The 23,525-nt window shown below is 46.5% G+C and overlaps 1 protein-coding gene across 1 annotated transcript in view; it reads right to left on the reverse strand.

Moving 5' to 3' along the window:
• The window catches only part of LOC143283868 (gamma-aminobutyric acid receptor subunit beta-like), a 448,038-nt gene that overhangs the window by 40,154 nt on the left and 384,359 nt on the right, over positions 1 to 23,525 (reverse strand). Inside the window, exon 8 of the mRNA XM_076590247.1 lies at positions 11,622 to 11,639. Within this exon, the coding sequence (XP_076446362.1) occupies positions 11,622 to 11,639 (18 nt within the window). The remainder of the gene's footprint in view (positions 1 to 11,621; positions 11,640 to 23,525) is intronic.

Genomic DNA, 23,525 nt, shown 5'->3' on the forward strand with positions numbered 1-23,525 from the left:
TTGTTCGCCTCGTTTCCACATTATCAAATCGTGTTCACCACCATAGCGACCGTAACAAACAACAGCAACAAGAAGAAACAACAACAGCAACAAACAAATCACCGGTGCATTTCAACCAAACGCGACTCCTTCATTATAGGAAACGTGAATCCCAAGGCTTATTGATAGCTGGCAAAGGACCACTCGCGATCACACTTGAGGACAAAAGGATTGCTGGCAACGTGACAACGGATGTCAGACGTATGCAAATAAGGAGTTAAAACTGCCACGTGACTTTTGACTGCCATGACGGAAAAGAACACGACACAGTTCGTGCCAGTATTTTTTGTTTTGTTTATGTTTTATTTGGAGTGTGTGTGTGTGTGTGTGTGTGTGTGTGTGTGTGTGTGTGCTCTTAGTCATTCACACATTTGTCTTGCTTTTAAGTTTTGATGATAATGCGACAAGTTCTTAAAGTTTGTAACCATTTCCCCTATATCGCTGTTAATCGTGATCGCTCTGAGTCCCTGTGCCACGAAGGTAGAGAGCATTATCAATACCAGTTCTTCTTCTGATAATAATAATAATGTTAATGATAATAACAACAATAATAGTAATAATTATGATCATTTTGATGATGATAATAATATAATCATTACTATTACTATTATTACCATCATCATCATCATCATTATGATAATGATAATGATTAGTAATTCTGTCTCCTCAGTTGACATCGTCACGTCCAGGGTCACAAACCGTCTTTCGGACTAACAACCTGCATCAGTTAAAAAAAAAAAAAAAAAAAAAAAAGTCTCGTGCTATGTGATCGATCCAGATTGAGATCCAGTACGTCCTGTGTTCGCTTTCAGTATGACCCACACAGTGCATCACCTCTGCTTGCTGTGACGGCAAGCCGAAATGCTCTACAAAACCCGAACGTGATGTATCCCTCGTGTAACTTCTCTCCATCAAGCAAATTGTCCCTGTTCCACATACACCCGACCCTCCCCTCTTTCTACACAAAGCACCCAATCAAAAAGCATAAACACAGCAAAACGAGGATTCTTGTTGCCTCTCCCAGAACGGTTGCCTTTAGAAATGGTTGTACATGTAAAATCCATTGCTAAAACAGGGTGAAAGTGGTATCCAAAGGAAAGACCAAGAAGAAGAAGAAGTGCGTGTGTGTGTGTGCGTGCGCATATTATATATATATATATATATATATATATATATGTATATATGAATGGATAAGTGTATGAATAAATGTGAGTGTGTATGTGTGCGTTCACGCGCGTGTGTGTATATGTACGTGTATGTGTGCACGTGCGCGTGCGGCCGTGTGTGCGTCTGTCTTTGTTTAGTGAAAGGGGATGACGTTCCGAACTAGCCTTGGTAACCATGGTGTCAGCCCTGGTTGAGCAGTTCTCCCAGGGGCAGTGACGTGTGTTCAAACAGGCCCAGGAAAGGTGTTCCTGTCTATGCAACCCTCACCGCAATTCCGATCCCTGGGTGATTTAACACCTGGAGATAACAGCGCGTTCTGGGCCTTCTTCTTGGACTGGCGACTGCTGTTCGCAGAAAAAAACCCACAAAAACAAATAGAAACACCGAAAAATCACCCCAAAATAACAAATAATCCAAACAGTCCTCACCCCCGGACCCATGACTTTCCACCATAAGATGGGGATGTAAAATAAAATGGGAACATTTAATAATACATACACTTGAGAAAAAGTCCTCTGTAACACGTACATACAACTGAAGCGGAAGCAGAGGGATTTTTTGCGGTGGGGGATGGGGGGATGGTTGTCGAAAAAAAAAAAAAAAAAAATCAACATTTTGCTTTTTTTTTTGGTAATAACCAGGAAATTGTTTCAGGGGAGGAGGGGTCTGGGGGGGTGGGGGTGCGGCGGAAATTGCGGGGGTGGAGGTGGGGGTGGAACACTGGGTGTGGCTTAAGGGAGACAAGAATGGAGAAAAAGACATAGAGGGACAGAGAGACGCACCGAAAAAAAAGAGATACGAAGAAACAGAAGACACAAGGAAACAGACATTCACTGAAGATCAGGACACACACAGAACATCTGGATATCATTTATCTTTTACAACAGACTTAAGATAGCCTTTGTACATATGTTTTGAAGTAGGTATGGTCTGCTACCCGTTTCAAAGTCTCTGGTAGAGAGTTCCATAATGACCCTCCAGAATAGTGAAGACTTGCTTAAAAACGGTCTACTCGTGGCTTTGCTATTCCGGTTCTATGAACATTATCTTCAGCTGTTAGATAGGAACGTTTCTGCTATGTTAACAGGAACACTTCCTGGCAACCTGTGCATCAAAATACCTTTAATGTGTTTTCGTGTTTATTTCATGCGGTTTTTTTAACAGCAATCTTCGATTGTTGACGAGCTTGATTTCTCAAGGCTGTGTTTTGGGGCACGATGCTAAGCCCGAACCAGCGGTTTTAATTTGTTCTTGCTCGCTCCGTTCTATAGTGTTGATGTACAGTCAATCAAAAATTGTATGCGACCAGCCGCCGTGGCGAAGTGGTTAGCGTCGCGGACTGACGGCTGGGAGGACGCGGGTTCGAATCCCAGCGGAGGTGGGTTTTTCGGCCCGTGGCCGGCTCCTACCCAGAGTTGAGTGTGCTGTGGGCTTAAATGGGGAGACTGGGACCACACAGTCGAGTGCCATCCACTTCAAGGATGCGTCTTTGGGTGTGTTGCTCTAATTACTTGACCAACACTGCAAGTGTCTGTATCTCTCGGGCCTGGTTAACGCCGGGATATCATTATGACAGGAAGCGTAGAGTACAGCCTTGTCACGCAGTCCCAAACCAAAATGGACCTCCATAGCAACATCGTCATCATCATCGTCATCCTCCTCCTCCTTCATCGTCATCAATATAAACAAAAAAGTCTCAAAGTCTGTGGCCTTTCATGCCCTGCTCTCATGGTGACCTCAGTTTCGATACCCCTCCACTTCTGTGCTTGGGGTGAGTCCTGTCAATGTCGTCAGTATCGGCGGATTCGTCGGGGGCTGTTGTTTGAGGGACGTGGTGGCGGTCTCCACTCTGGGAGGGACGCTCACTCAGTCTGGCTCCGCGACTAAGCCATTATTGTCGTTAGTAGGGGGCTTGGCAGGTGGTGTCCTAAGTACGTAAAATCAGAACAGGCACCACTGAACACCACCGAAGTGACTCAGCAGCAGTGCAGGGTCTCCTCTGGTGTGTGGCCTCCAGGCGACCTAACATCGATGGTTCCCTGTGGACTGCCGACGCTGGAACTGCGACGGACGAACCCGGGTGTGGCCGTGTATGGGGGAATCTAAATGAGCGGCGTGGGAGTAATGCCACTGAAACGCTGCAGATGATGGGGCAGCAAACAAAAAAAAAAAAAAAAAAAAAAAAAAAAAAAAAATTGTATGCGTGCAAGAAATAACATATCCCTGGCTGTATTTGAGAGAGAGAGAGAGAGAGACAGAGAGAGAGATGAGACAGACAGGCACGGAGAGAGAGGGGAGGGGAGGCGGACCGTGGAGGGTGTAGGAAAGACAGACATACATACAGACAGACGGAGGCAGGGCACGAGGCATCACTGCCGCTCTCTACAAAAGCAGTCAGGACCCAAGGGAAGTAGTTTTGTCACGCCACGCTCAGCTGAAAAGAACCATTTGGTTTATCTCCCATGGACTGCTGTTGACTCTATAATTTCCCCAGACCGGCCACACGGTCCCCAGTGCGCCAAGTCACGTCAGAACCTCTTTGTCAGCTCCTCAATATTTCATGCCCGCCGGGCTTTGCGCGTTCGCGGCTTTTGAACTTCGTGTTTAGCTGTTTGTTTCTTTTTTATTTCGTGCTGGCTTTGTACTTTTAGTGAATACTGCTGTTTCCTTAAAAACGAAGAAGAGGAATCTTAGTTACCACACAACATTTCAAAAAATGTTCCACTTTCTTTCGCGGGTCTTGAGTGTTTACAAAAGTGGATGCTTACATTTTGTTCGATATCAAGTTTTAAGTCCCGCACGTGCAATACAAGGATTAAAATGATCTTGAACCAGAATGGTATCTCAATGTCCAATATCTAAAACATCTCTTTTATTGCATGCTATATTGCAGTATTCTTAAGGACTCAACCTGCCTTTTAAGAAATATCAATGATAAAGTCGTTCATGAGTTGTGTTTCTTATTCTGAAATTAATTCCTTAAAATACGAGGTATTTTGTAAATTTTTGTGATAAATGAAGTCGGTATGTTTTTTTTTTTTACTTTCTACAATATATTCAGCTTGAATATTAGGCTTTACTTTCTGACTTTTCTGTCCCAACCTTTGTCGTGTTTTCTGTGCGCGCTGGGCCCGCCAGTGAGTTGAGATACTGTGTGATGAGAGTGACGAACCTGTTGCTGCACACTTTGCGAGTATTTCCAGTTGGACGAAGACATTTTGCACTGTGTTGTTTTGTGTTGAATACTGTTCGCTCCTTGTGATAGATAAGGACTTCAGAACCTCAACCGGGTTGTTGACGTGATGTGTCCGAAGATGGCTGATCAATCCGAATCGGGCATGGAATGTCCTGGCACAAGTTGGGCAGGCATGTGTAGGCACATCAGTTTGTGGGCTGGCTCCTCTGGACGTGCGGAGTTTCTGTGCCTCAGCAGGTCGCTTTGCCTCTGGGTGCCTGGCATCCTGTTTGGATGATGCTTTGCCATGTTGTTGTGTCCAGTGCAAGGCTTTCCCATGTGTCGGGGTCATGAGACGTCAGTTTCAGCGTGTCCCTGCTGCTGCTGCTACAAAAGCTGGTGTTTCTTTCACTCCTACCTTTAACTAATCATCATCATCGTCACTATCGTCATTGACAGTGGTACGTTTAAACGGGTGTTTCTTTTACTGAATCATCATCGTCATCGTCATTATCATCACTGACCGAGGCATGTCTCGCTGAACAATGCTGAAGCGCCATGGGGTGGTAATAGCTTCGGGAAACACAATGTCTGGTATATGGCTTGTCCGTAATACAGAAGGAAGCTGGCAGAATGGTTAAGACGCTCAGGGTTTCGGTTCGAATCCCGCTCTCGCCCTTTCTCCCAAGTTTGAATAAAATTTAAACTCAGCGTCTAGTCATTCGGATGACACGATAAACTGAGGTCCTGTGTGCAGCACGCACTTGGCCCACTGAAAAAGAACACATGGTAACAAAAGTGTTGTCTTCTGGCAAAATTATGTAGAAGAAATCCTCTGTTATACGTACAAGATACACGATGAATTATACTGCTGGTCAGGGTCATGTTCGTGTATACACATAAAGTGAGTTTATGTGACAACACGGTGTTTTGTGTGTGTGTGTGTGTGTGTGTGTGTGTGTGTGTGTGCGTGTGTGTGTTGGCATGCGCTATCACTGGTATTAGACAGAAATCGTATTTGCAATGCGTTTGTCCCCCGTGTCTCTTTTGAATGTTTACAGTATAATATTTCTTATATTCTGTGCGGATTATTGTGTCAGCTGCGTAACAACTTTCCACATTTTCTGTGTTATCATGACCATGTTCCTTTATTCTTTGTTGGTCCACAGCATTCTGCTTTATTTGCCCGCTATATGCGCGCTGGAAATAAATTTGCAAAAAGTACCGCAGAGTTATTTGTATGTAAGCGTGTAAGTCTGTGTGTGTGTGTGTGTGTGTGTGCGTACGTGTGTTTGTGTGTGTGTGCGTTCGTGCGCGCGCGCGCGTGTGTATGTGTGTCCCCAAAGAGCAGAAGGGGGGGGGGGGGGGAAGCGGGGAGCTTCCAAACGAATGAATGCGTGCTGGCATCAGCCCGGAAGCACTGGTGTGAAAATATCGCTTTTAAAAACCGGCACTGCAGAAAAGAAACCCACCCAAATAAACAAACAAAACAAAAAACAACAATGACAACAAAAGTCAGTTAAAGACCAATTTGGATTTCCGAACCGGTGTACAGCTCTAAGGAACCACCTCCAACGACAGACCCCCGTAGAACTGCCGACCTGAGGAAGACCATGTCAGAGGCACATCATAATCATGGCAGAGGATAAGGAATCGGTACTGAGGTGACCATGAAATCTTTGCAATGATTTCCACCAGAGAGAGAGAGAGAGAGAGGGGGGGGGGGGAGGGACAGAGAGAGAGAGAGAGTGAGGGAGAGAGGGAGAGACAGACAGACAGACAGCTTTTGTGTGCACGCGCTGGCCCAACTACTCTTGCCGCCTTGAGCGTTGGGTCGATTTCACGATATCAGACCATGATTACACGGTTGGGTAATTTTGTGTGAACAACGCTGATCTTGACCTCGGATCAAGGTCTAGTCTAGGGACGCGACTTAAGCGTTTGTGTTTCTCTGCTGACTAAAAACTACACATTTAGGGAAAGGTAAAGGGGTGGTGTGGCTGTGAGGGTAATGGATTCATACATATAATTATCAAGGCCACGATACAGATGACAGTTCTTTGTTTCTAGAGGGGAGTTGGGGTAAGGGGTTTGTAGCAGGTGGCATGAAGGAAAGAGCAGCAGCCCCTACTGATTAAAATGTGACTGGAGCAGGCCGTATAAACCGGAATGACAGCAACGTAAGATATTTCCACCAGAGAGAGAGAGAGAGAGGGGGGGGAGGGACAGAGAGTGGTGGAGTGATGGCCTAGAGGTAACGCGTCCGCCTAGGAAGCGAGAGAATCTGAGCGCGCTGGTTCGAATCACGGTTCAGCCGCCGATATTTTCTCCCCCTCCACTAGACCTTGAGTGGTGGTCTGGACGCTAGTCATTCGGATGAGACGATAAACCGAGGTCCCGTGTGCAGCATGCACTTAGCGCACGTAAAAGAACCCACGGCAACAAAATGGTTGTTCCTGGCAAAATTCTGTAAAAGATCCACTTCGATAGGAAAAACAAATAAAACTGCATGCAGGAAAAAAAAAAGAAAAAAAAAAAGGGTGGCGCTGTAGTGTAGCGACGCGCTCTCCCTGGGGAGAGCAGCCCGAATTTCACACAGAGAAATCGGTTGTGATAAAAAGAAATACAAATACAAATTTCTTGAGCATAACTGATGGTCACACATGATGACATCTTTCAGCCCAAGCCATTAATCTGGTGGCTAGGCATTTGGATGAGACGATAAACTGAGGTCACATGTGTAACATACACGTAACGTACGTAACAGAACCCACTGCAACAAAGGATATTCCTGAAAAATCATAAAAATTATTCACTTCCACACACTTCCAGACTGAATCTTGGGCGGAGCTGCACTGCAACACGCTCTCTCCAGGGAGAGCGGTCTGAATTTCACACGGATGAGTATAATGTGACAGAAGAACATTACAGAGCACATCACAGTTCAATATTATAACACAAAAGAATAGAAAGCAATACGATGCAATATGATTCAGCCAATCACAAGGGCCATATCAGGGTTTAAGCAAGGTCAGACAGTCTTACTTGTAATTGTTTAGCCGAAATCATTTCACTGCAAATGTGTAAGCACGTCTTTCGTGTTCAATTGATACAGTGTACCACGGTAGATGATCAACAAAACCGACGAAACACCTCTTTCAACCGAAAGTACCAGTCGACTTCCACGAGTTTATTACTGCCAGCTGTTTAGTGACCCAAATTAATGACTAAAGCGATCGATACTTTTTTTTCGACATCAGGGCAAGATTATAAAGTCAACCGTTTTCACACTTATCTCTCTTTCACACACACACACACACACACACACACACACACACACACACAGAGAGAGGGAGGGAGGGAGGGAGAGGGAGAAGTCGAGAGAGAGAGAAAGGGAAGACAGACTGACAGACAGACAGACAGAGACAGAGAGACAGCGCGTAAAATACTCCCCAGGGGGAACCAATTTCACTGTTAAGAAAGGAGGGGAATGAAATATAAACACGGAAAAGGAAGAGCGGAGAGGGAGAAAATAACAAAACAAGAGAGAGAGAGAGAAAAAAAAAAAGAGTGGAAAACGGAATCAGACTGCACATTTGTCAAGGAGATCAGCCCAACATTCTTCACGTGAACTGGGAATGAACACAGGGGTGGGTGAGGAGGCGATGAGGATGAGGATGTGGCTGATGGAAGGGTGTGTATGGATGAGGGAATGGTGAGGGTATGCATGAGGGAATGATGGGGGTATGGATGATGGAAGGGTGAGTGTATGGGTGAGGGTATGGATGAGGGAAGAGAGTATATCGGTGAGGGAAGGGTGAGGGTATGGATGAGGGAAGTGAGTGCATCGGTGAGGGAAGAGTGAGTGTATCGGTGAGGGAAGGGTGAGGGTATGGATGAGGGAAGAGTGAGTGTATCGGTGGGGGAAGTGTGAGGGTATGGATGAGGGAAGAGTGAGTGTATCGGTGAGGGAAGGGTGCGGTATGGATGAGGGAAGTGTGAGTGTATCGGTGAGGGTACGGGTGAAGGAAGGGTGAGGGTATGGATGAGGGAAGGGTGAAGGTATGGATGAAGGAAGGGTGAGGACAGAAAGGGGAGGGTGACGGAAGCGTGAGGGCATAGATGAAGGGCGGGGTCTAACCGATGGGAGGGTTCTTTCACAACATGCAGCGGTCCAGATTCCAGGGGTGGGTTGCACGAGCGAAGTTAGCGGCAGAAAATTTTCTTTTCGTTAAGAATGTTCTCGAGTCCACGGTAAGTTCCATATCCTTAGGAACGTTATCAACCCCGAACAAACTATGCGCTCCAAAGATCGCGTCATGCAGCCCGGCCCAGGTGTTGGTCAAATGAAACGTCCTTTAATCATCAACGCTTGGCATTGGGGCAGGGGACGGGAAAGGTGAGCGGTGAAGGAAAGGAGGGACGTGAAGAGGTGGAACAAAATCGTAAAATCGTTCAAATGATATGAGTCCTACAAACGAACCTCCAAACCATTGACAAAGGTTTATAAACCTTGTCTTTGCTTATTTTCTCGGGAACACAACCAAAAAACAAAACAAAAAATAACCACAAAAAACAAACCTACCAACAACGCCTACAACTGGTTTCTGCATGCGAAACTTAAGAACTCAACTTAAAAATAAAAACCAAACTTTGAAAGAATAGACTGATTTGACGCATAGCCACAATCTCCCATGAACAATATTTAGCACGCGCAGCGCCTGCAGGGAATCATGGACTATTCATACCTGTCTCTGTCACACACACACACACACACACACACACACACACACACACACACACACACTACAAGAGGGATGCACTAGATTTGACAAAAACGAAAATATGTAATGTAATAAAATTAGGCCAAGGTGTCTCAATCTCATAAAGAGAAAGGCCAACGGGGTGGGCAGTCGCAAGTTCTGTGGGCTGGACCCCCGCGTCACAAAGGAACGCAGTGAAAAGTTGTCTTTTTCGCGGCCACGTATTTCAGAGTGTTTGAAGAAAGACTTTCCATTTCAGTTACTTCAATACTTGGAAAGTATTGCAAAAACCTTAAGATAAGATACACATTTATTGTCCGTAAATGCACATTCGTTGTCTTTTGGCTCGAGTACATGTAATATTAAACGCATAAAAAAATACACACACATGTCACTGACACTAAAATATAAGATAGATATACACGTGCACAGCGCAATCACGGAAAAACATCGAATCTAGTTAACCATTCATATGTCCTTTCAGAATTAGAGAACAACCAAAACTCAAAACAAAATAAAACGAAACTAAAAACAAAAAAATTCAAGTGTCGTAAAGGGCAATGGCCGATCACAAAAATCAGTCACAGAGTTAACCCCAATCTACGCCCACCCCCTTTCTCCAGCGACGCTGATACAATGAATCTAGGACAAACAGAACAGGAGCAGTGTGAGCACTTCAAAGTGTGGATTCACCGACCAAATGAGCAGGGCCGCAGAGGACAGCCTTGCCGTCTCCCCAATGATTCCCCACAGTGGCAACGGAGGAGGCAACTGCTGATTACCCACAAAAAAACGTCCTCACTTCTCGCCGCAGTTCTTTTCCCACCTGTCAGTCAGACTGCGCGTTTGCCTTTCAAATGTTTTATGCCATACTCAGGGAAGTGTGTGTGTGTGTGTGTGTGTGTGTGTGTGTGTGTGTGTGTGTGTGTGTGTGTGTGTGTGAGAGAGAGAGAGAGAGAGAGAGAGAGAGAGAGAGAGAGAGAAGCAGTGAAAGGACAAATTTCCCCGGGGACACAGATTTAGGAGGAGATAGTGCGGGGGACGACTGGTGTGAAGACTTCATTCCAGTTTTCTGTGGCCCCCTTTTCCCTTCATCGCCAGCCCGGGGACCTGACTCGGGGACTCGTGAAAACGAACAGGACCACTGTGGGGGAGGAAGGGTGGAAGGAAGGAAGTATGCAATGGAGGAAGGCAAAAAGGAAGGAAGTGAGGAAAAGAGGACGGAAGGAAGACAGGAAGGGAGGGAGGGGGAGAAAGACTCCTAAGAACCCCACTTTGGGGAAAAGTGGGGGATGAGGAGGGATGGGGCAAGGGGGAGGAGGGGTAGTGCCAAAAAAGGAAGGTAAGGTCTTTCAAGTGCAAGGCAGTGAAAGAAACAAGATCACAGATGAACCTACTTCTTGACTGTTGAAGAAACTGGAATACGAAGTCTTTTCTTCAAACACGAAGTCTGAAACAGGTGGCTGTGACGAAGACCAAGTTTTCACTGAACTATTGCGCTCCTTTATACGCAGGTGTGGGGTGTGTGGGGTAGGTTGTACAGTGGGGTGTATGGGGTGGAGTGGCCAGCGGTGGGTGGAAATGGGCAGAGAAAGATGCCTGCAGTCATTGGAGAGTGAAAAAAGCTTTTGTAAGGCAGCAGATCTTTAGCCTCTACGTATGTGCTGTGCGTGCCCTGTGTACCGGCTTGTAAAACGAAAGTGTGTGTGTGTGTGTGTGTGTGTGTGTGTGTGTGTGTGTGTGTTTGTAAGGGGGGCGGGTGCGAGAGGAACACGTGCGTGCTGCGTGCGTATATGAATATACGTGTGTGTGTGTGTGTGTGTGTGTGTGTGTGTGTGTGTGTGTGTGTGTGTGTGTGTTGCATGGCACATGTATTCACGCGTGCATGAGCGCGCGCGTGTATATTCGTAGGCCCTCCAGAAAATACCACCCCACATTTTCAATCACATAAGCCACGCTCATCAGCACTCCAGACATGCAGTTCTACAAGTTGCCATCATCGATTGTAGAAGAAAAATTACCACCTACTCTACTAGAGCCGGAAAAAAACAACCCAACAAAACCTCAGACAAGAAGGGGATTAAGAGGACGTTTATTTTGCCGTCTGGACAGTTCTGCATTACGCATGCAAGTCACGCTCTGAACTGCTCAAGTACCTCGTCAGGGAATCTGCAGAGGCTCCCGTGGGTTGTGAGTGAAAGTCAGGGCAGAAATGCCCCCATCTTCAGTTCAACGCTGTTCGCGCAATGCAGAGTGGTGAAGCGGAGGCCTAGTGCTAACACGTCTGACAAGAAAACGAGAAACCCTGGGGAAAAAAAAGTGTCGTCCTCTGGCAAAATTCTGCAGAAGGAATCCTCTCTGACACGTACACATGTACTCAAGGCCTGACTAAGCGCGTGGGGTTGTGCTGACGTGGGAAAGCGTAAATGGATTTGTCCGAACGCAGTGACGTCTCCTTGAGAAACTGAAACTAAAACTGATCTCTTAGGTCTGGTCTTTCAATCCAATGTCATTTCTACTGATCACAAATCTCTCAAGAATGATTTATGGTGAGAAACATCGAGTGATTTTTTTTTTCTTTGTTGCTTTATCGCCAAACCTCTTGGGAGAGGCGCCCAGTTCTGAATTTCACATCAATCGCTTGCTGCCGGATTGCGTTAGCTAGGAAACTGGCAAACGTTTCACACATCACCCCAGGACGTTGGGAGAGAATGTCCCTGCAGACAGCGATAACAAGAGGCGTGTGGGCCTCCTATGCAGATAATAATGATGAGAACTTTACGCTTTTACCTCACCAGTTTAGGGCTAACTCCTGCTGAAGTTGGAGGAACTGAACAGAGCATGTTCAAAGTTCAGCGTGAAGCAGGCAAGAGAGAAGTGAGGTGAGAAGTTGAACACAGGACAAAATGCTTCAGGGGCTCGAGAATACGTGTCGCTCCAGTTCTTGATGAAGCACAAACCCCCTCTACTTTCAGGGGACGTATTGCAGTAATCAGATTAGATAATATCCCCCCTCGAAGACGGACTGTGCTGGCTGAGGACAGAAGGGAGACCTCCTCCAGGAAAAAAAAACGAGCACATACGCATCTACCCATCATGTTCAGATAATATTCTCTCCGACACGAACTTGATGAGTGTGACCTTTTCACAGATGATAATCATGACAACACCCTGAGCTGGGTGCTGATGACTGATGGTGAACAGAGATTTGACGAGCAATAGTGAAGGGGACATTCTGCAACCTATAGTGATACTCTTACATCAGAGCAAAGCTTAAAACTCAACACATGCACGCACGCACACACAAAGCACCCCCCCCCCCCCCCCCCCACACACATACACAGACACCCGCACACACGCGCTCATGCGCGTACCCACCCACACACATGCAGGCATAAAATAAAACACAGACACACACGTGTTAGCGCACATAACATACACACAGAGGCACACACACACACACACACACACACACACACGCGCGCGCGCGCGATCACACATAACAAACACCCAACAAACAATCATCGGACACACACACACACACACACACACACAGACACACAGAAGCGCGCGCACACACACACACACACACACACACGCGCGCGCGCGCGCGACCCCCGCCGAACGCAAATTGACTGGTTCCAATTCCAGCCCTATGAAAACAAGGAATGAAAGATCGCAGAGGAAGAGAAATTGGGAGGCCTGCATTTGGCATGGAGATGAGCACAGCCCTGATTAATGAGAAACCAGAGACAGAGACAGAGAGACAGAAACAGAGACATAGACAGAGAAAGAATAGGGAAAGAGAGAAGAGAGAGAGAAGTGAGCGAGAATGAAGAGAGAGAAGAGAGAGAAGAGAGAGATAATAGAGAGGCAGAGAGAGAAAGAAGAAAGAGAGATAGACAGACAGACATACAGAGGAAGCGAAATAGAGAGGGAGAGACAGAGACAAAGACAGAGACACAGAGAGGAGCAAACAGACACACAGAAAGGCAGAGAAAGACAATACCTCATATTTAAAGTTGCCCCTGCAAAAACGTCATTGGTTTCTTTTTAATCTCCTTCTTCATCTTTGTAATCCCCAAACAACACACGACTCTCTTCAATGCTTCCAGGGTTAACCAGTTCGGGAGAAATATAATTAAGTTTCTGACACCTCAGAGCAGAGACAAAAGTTACATAATTCAACATCATGAAGGTTGAGCAGAGAGTTTATTTCGGGGGGATTTCTGAATGAAAAACGACAATGCTGCTTTATAACTGTTCATCTGTGCAATATTATCATATCTTACAGACGCGCTTAATCGCATAGACAGACGGACAGAAACAGACACACAAACACATACATTAACGCTCGCATGCACATGCATACACTGCACACCACTGACGTGTATTTCACACATACGCTGGCACGATCGCATGCACGAAGGCACCATAACACACACACACACACACATTTTGTCTCACCCACACCCTCACTTCCTCCTCCTCCGCGCAATTCGAGAATCAAAAACGAATATGCGCACAGGGAGTGCCCTTCAAACTGTTTGTCATGCAGATCTGGTTGCACACGGTCCTTTAGGAGGAACGATCAGCTGGGGACAAAGAGTGTGGGTGAGTGTGTCGAGACCCATGTCAATCACCGTTGAAATAAGGACGATGTAACCCGGTTTTTTGACACACACACACAAACGCGCGCGCGCGCGCAAAAATACTCACACACATATTCACACATGTAACACACGCACACGCGCGATCCTCTCACACACACACATATGATACACAGACGTCCCCCCACCCTCCGCCCACACACACACACACGCACACAAAAAAACATACACACACATATTCACACACGCGCCTCCTCCCTCCCCCCCACCTCTCTCCCCCCCCCGCCCCCCCAACACACACACACAATGTTCCCTCGCAAACGTTCTTATATGTGCAGAAAGGGGATAACAGAGAGAGACAGACAGACAGAGAGAGAGAGAGAGAGACAGCGAGAGAGAGAGAGAGAGAGAAAGAACGATAACGATAAAGATTTTTTATTCAGACAAATGCCAAAGCCCCTTACTGAAGGGGGTAACATAAATAAGAAATATAAATAAGATTTAACATGACACACTATGAATCTCCAGCACAAACCAACCAAAAATAGCTAAGTTTTTTTTGTATCGCTAGAGAACAAAAATGACCCGTTTTCCTGACAGCAGAAATACCACAGGATGAACACATGTTCTTTCATGACAAATGTCACCGTTGCTGTCAGTTTCGTCAGCCACTAGTGGCAGTATCTGACAGCTGCGCTTACAAACTCGCGTACACTCACCCACCCCCAACCCCGAACACCCAAATATATACCCATATTAATTCCCGGCCTTCACGTGTGGCTTTGGTACAGAGCCAGGCAGAACCGTTTCCGGTCACAGGAGAGAAGACAAACGTCAACGAAAGGTGATCCTCTGGCGCCTTGCAACCAGCAGCTTCGGGCAGATGGGGCTCATCAGCCTAGCAAGGCAGATCATCTCAGAGAAAGGAAAACCCTGGCTTTAAACCTCCCCTGCCTTGTGGCCCTATCCAAACGTGAAAAAAAAGGCAATGTCAGTACATCCAGAAAATCCGAAGTGGAGTCCCACAGGCGGCTGGCTGTCAAAGATGACATCTTTGTGACAACTCCTGCTGCCAATCAGGACCCAAATGTGATGCCCTGTATTCCCTTGGATCTGGTTAGTGTGAATAGAATAGAACAGAATACTTTTTATAGTGTGTGTGTGTGTGTGTGTGTGTGTGTGTGTGTGTGTGTGTGTGTGTGTGAGGGATGGAGGAAGGGTATGTGTTGGTGTTGTCTGGACAATGCCGTTTCAGTTTCTAAAGGAGGCGTCACTGCATTCGAACAAATCCATATACGCTACACCACATCTGCTAGGCAGATGCCGGACAGCAGCATAACCCATCGCGGCTTGTCAGGCCTTGAGTGCATGCTTGTATATTTGTGTACCTATCAGAGTGGATTTCTTTTTACACAATTTTGCCAGAGGACAACACTTTTGTTGCCATGGTTTTCAGTGCGCCAAGTGCGTGCTGCACACGGGGCCTCATTTTATCGTCTCAACCGAAAGACTAGACGCTCAGTTTGATTTTCCAGTCAAACTTGGGAGAAAGGGCGAGAGCGGGATTCGAACCCGCATCCTCACGGATTCTCTATATTGGCAGCTGAGCGTACCATTCTGCCACTTTCCTCCCGGACAGTGCAGTGACTCCATGCACCATCACCTCGGCCTGCGACCTGGGGAGGTTCACTCCATGGACTTGTAACTCCTGGTGGAGACTCCCCTAGTGAGAGGACTTATAACTCCTGGTTGAGACTCCCTGAGAGGAATTGTAACTCCTGGTTGAGACTCCCCGAGTGAGAGGACTTTTAACTCCTGGTTGAGACTCCCCTAGTGAGAGGACTTATAAATCCTGGTTGAGACTCCACAAGTGAGAGGACTTGTAACTCCTGGCTGAGACTCCCTGAGTGAGAGGACTTGTAACTCCTGGTGAGACTCCCTGAGTGAGAGGACTTATAACTCCTGGTTGAGACTTCCCCAGTGAGAGGACTTGTAACTCCTGGTTGAGACTCCCCGAGTGTGAAGACATTTAACTCCCAGTTGAGGGGTTAATTGCCTTTCGCAAGGACACAACGTTGTATCGAAACAGGTGCTCGACCTGATCACTAGATAACACTGGATCAGAAGTCTAACATCGATACCATACTGCCATGGCGCCTCTATCTAGTAACACTTTCATTAAAACCCCGCCTTTCTGTATAGAAATATTGCAATAACGATCTCCATTGGTAGGATTCTAGATCCTGCTAGTAAAGACAGAAGTTCTGATTCGACTTGACATTCTGCTCCAGGTACGAGTAAACTCGTACCAAGATTACTTCCCCTTTTGACCAGGTACGGGTATTCTCGTACCAACATACTATTTTAATTTCGTTCATTCTTGCTTGGTACAATTAACATTCTGAATCGAGCCGTTTACGGATTCCGGAAGCATGAAAACGAAGCTTTGTTTGACCGATTAAATCAACAATTTCCTTTCTATTTTTGCTGTTTTAGTGAACCACCCTGGGTTTTTTTTTCTGCAGTGGTCTCATGTCGTGCTGGTCCAGAGGAGTTGTAGCAGGCATGTAGCTGTGGGGTAGAATGAGTTAATTTTTACAATGAAAAGTTTGTATATCCGACCGATTTGCTGATCAAACTGCCGACAGTGTCTGAAATGTTCTTGTGTGTTGTCACAGTGCAGCATCCTTCACACATAGTTCTTTTCATTTCTGCTTTCAAGTGTATCCGTCTTCTTCTTTTCTGCTTTTCTTCACTTCTTCTTTCGTAGTTGAAATGTCCAACTTTTTGTTGCCGTGGGTTCTTTTACAAACAATACACGCATGTTTTACACGGAACCTCGGTGTATTGTCTCATCGGAAACATCACATAAAATGTAGATTTTAAATGGAAAAAAGCTATTATTACACCCTCCAATAATAGTTTCAACTGGATTGGACTTAAATATCCCCGGGAGAAACACACACAAAATGACGTTCCAAATCCTTTAACGTATGACTCAGGACCTACTGGCTAATCACGGTACTTTCGATTTCTTTCCGGGCACATGCAGCGTTTGAGATATCTTACGGGCGAAAAACAAACACAACAACAACAAAAATAAAACAAACAAAAATTCACCAGATTTCATCCATAAATATATTTTCCACAAAATCATTCATTAATGGATGTGATTTGGAGAGACTGCCTGATGTTAGCCCGTTTTGCTCATTCCTATTCCGCGCACACGTCGTTCAATATAATCTGAAAATGTTACAATTATGCATGGTTATGGTTCAGTGATGACGGTATTCTGGCCAGGGGAAAAATGGAGAAATACATTAAGACTGTTCTGAATAATGGAATCAGGGGCAATGAATGGCAGACAGAAGAAAAAACAACAACTAGAACACAGACAGACAAACACACACACACACACGCATGTGTGCGCGAGCGAAGGCCAATGTAAACATGAGCAATGTACAAAGCTTAAAAACAAAACAAATCATCTTTACAAGAACTTAATCATGCGCGCATGTGGACAGCTGAACGCCACTTTGGTCTGTCCATTGCATTCAGCTCCCATGTGTCGTGGCTGATGTTGAAGGCCTTCAGAGAAGCTTTCATAGTGTCTTTGAAGCGCTTCTTTTGGCCTCCATGGGAGCGCTTGCCATGTTGGAGTTCGCCGTACAACAGTTTCTTGGGGAGCCGGTGGTCTGGCATGCGAGCTACATGGCCTGCCCAGCGCAGCTGGGCCTGCATCAAGATGGTGTATATGCTGGGCAAGTTTGCACGAGTGAGCACATCTGTGTCAGGGATATTCTCTTGCCACTTTATGCCAAGTTTTCTGAGGCTGGTGGTGTGGAAGTGGTTCAGCTTTTTGGCGTGGCGTTTGTAGACCGTCCATGATTCACATCCATAGAGCAGTGTGGTGAGAACTATAGCCTTGTATACTTTGAGCTTCGTCTCCAGAGTGATGCCTTTCCTGTTCCAAACGTTCTTATGGAGTCTGCAGAAGGCAGCGCTGGCTTTGGCGAGTCTGGCATTCACCTCGTCGTCGATGACAACTGTGCGAGAGAGTGTACTGCCCAGGTATGTGAACTTGTCCACCGCGTTCAGTCGTTGCCCGTTGATGAAGATGTTTGGTTCAACATAAGGCTTTCCTGGAGATGGCTGGTGCATCACCCCAGTCTTCTTTGTGCTGATTGTGAGGCCAAAGTTGTCACAGGCAGCAGAGAACCTGTCGACACTGTGCTGCATGTCAGCTTCGGAGGCAGCGTTGAGAGCGCAGTCATCAGCAAACAGGAAGTCGTTGACGGTGCCTGTCCTCACCTTGGTTTTTGCTTGAAGCCTCCTGAGGTTAAAGAGTGAGCCATCTGTGCGGTACCTGATGCCAATGCCTACGTCAGCGTCTCTGAAGGCATCTGTCAGCATGGCTGAAAACATGAGACTGAACAGGGTGGGGGCAAGAACACACCCTTGCTCGACTCCGTTGGAGACAGGGAATGGTTCTGAAGTCTCTCCGTTGTCTTGGACTCGGGCCAGCATCCCATCGTGTAGTTGCCGTATGATGGTGATGAACTTTCTGGGACACTCGTACTTCGCCATGATTCTCCAAGACCATCCCTGCTAACAGTATCAAAGGCCTTGGTCAGATCAGGTAGAGTAAAGGTCGGCGTTCTGTTCCTGACACTTCTCCTGGAGCTGCCTGGCAGCAAACACCATGTCGATAGTCCCGCGTTCTTTCCGGAAGCCACACTGGCTCTCTAGTAGGAGACCTTGCTCAAGGTCCTCTATGAGACGGTTGAGTAGCACTCTGGCCAGAGTCTTGCCTGCGACGGACAGCAGGGATATTCCACGATGGTTGTCAAAGGCCTGACGATTTCCTTTGCGCTTGTACAGGTGTATGATGGAAACGTCTTTGAAGTCCTGTGGAAATGCCTCATGCTGCCAGATGAGCTGGAAAAGCTGAGGAAGCTTCTCAGTCAGCGCCATACCACCTTCTTTGTAGACCTCAGCTGGACCTCCAGGGTGTCAGCAACGCTCTGCTTGATGTTGCCTAGCTCCAGATTGCTGACATTCAGGCGTTTGCTTTCATGCCCTGAGGCCGTCTCTTGGGCTGGATGCGGAGGTTGAGCCTGGAGACGATAAGGCGGTGGTCTGTCCAGCACACGGCGCCGCACATGGCCCTCGTGACTTGTACGTCCTGCCTGTCCCTCTTCCTGACGATGACAAAGTCGATGAGATGCCAATTCCCAGAGCGAGGATGCATCCATGACGTCCTGTTACGGGTAGGGAGGCAGAAAACGGTGTTTGTGATAAGAAGGTCGTGCTCGGCACATGTCTGGTGAAGTAGTTGGCCATTGCTGTTATAGTTATCAACCCCATGCTTCCCAATCATGCCTTCCCAGGAGGTGCTGTCACAACCAACTCTCGCGTTAAAGTCACCAAGAATGATGAGCTTATCCGCGTTGGGAACAGTGGTGATGACAACGTTCAGGTCCTCGTAGAACTTGTCCTTGATCTCATCCGGGTTGGTCATGGTGGGCGCGTAGGCGCTGACAATGGTGGTAAACTTCTTCCCGTTGCATATAGGGAGTTTCATCGTCATCAGGCGATCGTTCACTCCTTTCGGGGGGCCGGCCAGCTTGCCAACGAGGGTTGTCTTCACTGCAAAGCCAACTCCAGCCTCACGTCTCTCTTCAGGTCCGCGACCACTCCAAAAGAAGGTGTAACCTGCGCCTCGCTCGCAGAGTTCGCCTTCTTCTGCCAGTCTGGTCTCACTTAAGGCAGCGATGTCGATGTTGTACCTGGTTAATTCACTCGCAACGAGTGCTGCGCGTCTCTGTGGTCTGGCTGAGTCGCCTCTGTCCAGAAGCGTACGCACGTTCCATGTGGCAATGGTCAATGGGGTGCTCCTTGTTTTCTTCTTTGTTTCCTTTGTGTGTCGACCGCTTGAGTAGGGTCCCCGTCAGCCGCGGTATGCTGACTAGGGTGGTGTGGAGCAGGCAATGTTTAGGGCACCTTTTCTAGCCCCTTCCTCATGCCATGGAGGTGAGCAGTGCTGTTTTGAAGATGGCTGCTCAGTCGCTCACACACACACACACACACACGCACGCACGCACGGGTCACTGAACTCCACCGACCCTCCTCGGTACACCTACCGATAAGAACGATAACCACAAACCCGCACAACCCCCCCCCCCACCCCACCCCCTGCCCATCCCTCACCCAAACAACGAGCACCACCATACAGCGGAAAATCGAATCAAGGGGAAGAACACCATCAACGGCAGGCACCATAACAAGTTCAGTAACCACTCCGTCTTTCGGTTGGCGCTATTATCAGTCCAATCCACCAACTTTCCACAACACTGCGCACCCCCCATTCCCCTCCCCAGCCCCCCAAGGGAAACACACCGCCTCGGAATGTCCCCACGATCGATGGACACTGGTACCATCTGCTTCCACTTGCCTGCATCCGCTGGCTGCTGGCCAAACTACTACTTGAGCGCTGGAGAAGTTTGCTGGCTGGCCTTCCAGGACTTTTTTTTTTTTTTTTTGGTCTCCCTCCCTTATCTTTTTCACAAGATGTTGGTAATGGATAGGTAGGTCTCTGCTTCTGCTGCTGCTGCATCACCACTACCTCCGCTGATCCCCTTTGGTAAATACGTGGTGCTAAATGCTTTCCAAACAGCCGTGGAAAGGTATAGAAATGAAAGAAATGATCAATTGTGTCAGCCCTGAGGTGGCGGAATGATCGAACTTGACAGAATTTAGTGAGATAGTTTGTTATGTATGGTGTCTATATCGAACAACGATTCTTTTTTTGTTGTTGTTTTTGTTGCTGCGGATAATTGATTTCAGCGAAAGATAGAAAATAAATGAGACTACCTTCTGAAAGGTAGACAGATAGAAAATAAATGAGACTACCTTCTGAAAGGTAGACCTTCATGTTTGTTGACAAATAATTGCAGGTAGAAAGGAAAGGAAAAAATGTGTGGCGCATGACCATGGCGATGCGCTGTCCCCAAGGAGAGAAAGCAGAATTTCACGCTGAAATATATGTTGTGTTGAGAGAGAGAGAGAGAGAGAGAGAGAGAGAGAGAGAGAGAGAGAGAGAGAGAGAGAGAGAACGCTGTACTATCATTATCTTTTCTTTTTAACAACAGACTAAAACTAATATCGTATACCAATGTTCAAAAAGGAAAATCACTCATTTGCCTTCTCTACATCTTCAATGTTTATTACGCTTGAATTTAATGTTTTTGTTGTTTATCATTTATTATCATCCATTATTTGTTTGATTTGATAATTCATTCTGTTAAGTTTAACGTCAGTGCTTTAAACAAATGTAGGTAGGTTCTCGAAGGCCTGGCCAGAGCGCTGGTCTGGCATCTGCTCCTTGTCTTTATTCAAGCAGATGTGGTGTAGCGTACACTGACCAATGCTGCATGCTTTGATATCTCGTTGAAATTGAATCCTTAACATATTGACACACCCTCCTTAACGCCCAACATCACGAATCAAAGTAAAAGAAACTCTTCGATTCACCCAACAGCCAAGGCCGCCAGAAATGGGAAACCACTCACACGCAGCATTTGGCGAAGGCCTTCGCATTTTCTCCCAGTACCCATTTGCCCGTCTGTTGGTTAAAAGGTTGAAGTGATAAAGGTCCCTTCGTCTTTTACGGCCAAAGGGGCAGTGACTTGATATCCAATGTGTATGGGGCTCATCATAGGTAGGCGGGGCCCAATCCTCTCCTTCCGCCGTTTTAACATCCCCCGACCAAAGTCAGGTACCGATTCACACCTGGGTTGAGTGAGGGGAAACTGGAGCAAAGTGCCTTTCCAAAGGACACAACACCATGCCGAAACTGGGCTTCGAACTGTGCAACAGCGTTCGCATGTAGCCGCGCTTTGAGATATACGATGGTCTTATTGCACGCATGTAGCCGCGCTTTGAGATATACGATGGTCTTATTGCACGCATGTAGCCGCGCTTTGAGATATACGATGGTCTTATTGCACGCATGTAGCCGCGCTTTGAGATATACGATGGTCTTATTGCAAACGACACTATTTTGGAGATGCCTGTCAAAACTGACGCTTTGATCTGTCACCAACATGTTTTCTTGAATTCTGCCACCACTGGTAAAGCACAATTCATTCAACATATCCAATCCAACCAGCTATTCTAAACTGTCAAAGTTCATGTCCTACTGTTTGCTCCCCTTCATTGCTGGATTTTGAGAGCGCGTTTGTGAACTTGCTCGGCAGTGGTGCGCGAAAAAGAGTGAGAGCGGAAACAGCCAGAGATAGCTATGTTTAACTAGTTCTTGGAAATGAGGATTCATTACGATATCAGAACGAGGTCGAAGCAGACGTTAAATTGTGAAATGTGTGTGGTGAGAACACTTCAAATTGGGATGGTACACGAACCGTAGGCAATTACACGCTGTTTGCAATTAGGACTACCTACTCTAGTTTATGCTTCTTTGGTGACTTACATGTTTTTGGTTTTTTTTGTTTTTTTTTGTTTTATACATCAGTTATGTTTCGACCATTACTCCTTCTTGGCATAAAGCCAAACAGGCTGTTATTGATAAAGAATTTTCATTTCATTTTTATCTCATGTTTTTCTTCATCTTCTCTCCTTTCTTGTTGTTTTCTATTTTATTCTTTCATCCTTTATTTTCTTTCTTTCTTTCTTCTTCTTCTTCTTCTGTTCTTCTTCTTCGTTCGTGGGCTGCAACTCCCACGTTCACTCGTATGTACACGTGTGGGCTTTTACGTGCATGACCGTTTTTACCCCGCCATGTATGCAGCCATACCCCGTTTTCGGGGGTGTGCATGCTGGATGTGTCTTGTTTCCATAACCCACCGAACGCTGACATGGATTACATGATCTTTAACGAGCATATTTGATCTTCTGCTTGCGTATACACACGAAGGGGGTTCAGACACAAGCAACTCTGCTCATATGTTGACCTGGGAAATCGGAAAAATCTCCGCCCTTTACCAACCAGGCGCTGTTAACAAGATTATGGGAATATGGGACCCTCAGACTTAAAGTCCAACGCGCTAACTACTCGGTTATTGCGCCCGATTTATTTTCTTTCGAGGGCTGGATGTTTTGTTTACTCTATTATTCACAGAAAATCCAGTTCAATTCAACTCACCCTTTCTATTCACGCTTTTATTGTCGCTTCCTATCTCTCCTTGGTACCACTCCTTTCTCGATTTTATGCTCTGTCCATTTGCTCTGCTAACACCAATTACGGAAAAGATAATTTAACATCCTCTCCCATCCCCTTCTGCCTTTGCCGCCGAATCTACAGGCTTTCATGTGAGGGTGGGGGGTGCAATACGGAAGTGGTTTAAGTTATAAAAGAGATACTGCGTTTAAAAACACAAAACAAAAGCAAACAAACAAAAAATAACAACAACAACAACACCCCCCCCCAAAAAAAAAAAAACAACAACAAAAAACAAAACAAAACAAAACAAAAAAACCGAACAGTGGCCTACTTCTACAGAATCAAACACTGCGAACTCATAGCGACAACTTCCATGCTTCTCGTGCTGCCAAAGCCACACACACACACACGCGCGCGCGCGCGCGCGCGCGCACACACAATAACACACACTATCACACACGCAGATACACACATTGTAAGAGAGAAGAGAGAACTCAGAACTCAAAACTTTTTTTTTTATTCAAGAATTAAGAGAGAGAGAGATTGAAAGAGTGAGACACAGAGACAGAGGGGGGAGGGGTGGTTCAATGACC

The sequence above is a fragment of the Babylonia areolata genome, chromosome 7 (assembly GCF_041734735.1).
Source record: "Babylonia areolata isolate BAREFJ2019XMU chromosome 7, ASM4173473v1, whole genome shotgun sequence".
Classification (NCBI taxonomy): domain Eukaryota; kingdom Metazoa; phylum Mollusca; class Gastropoda; order Neogastropoda; family Buccinidae; genus Babylonia; species Babylonia areolata.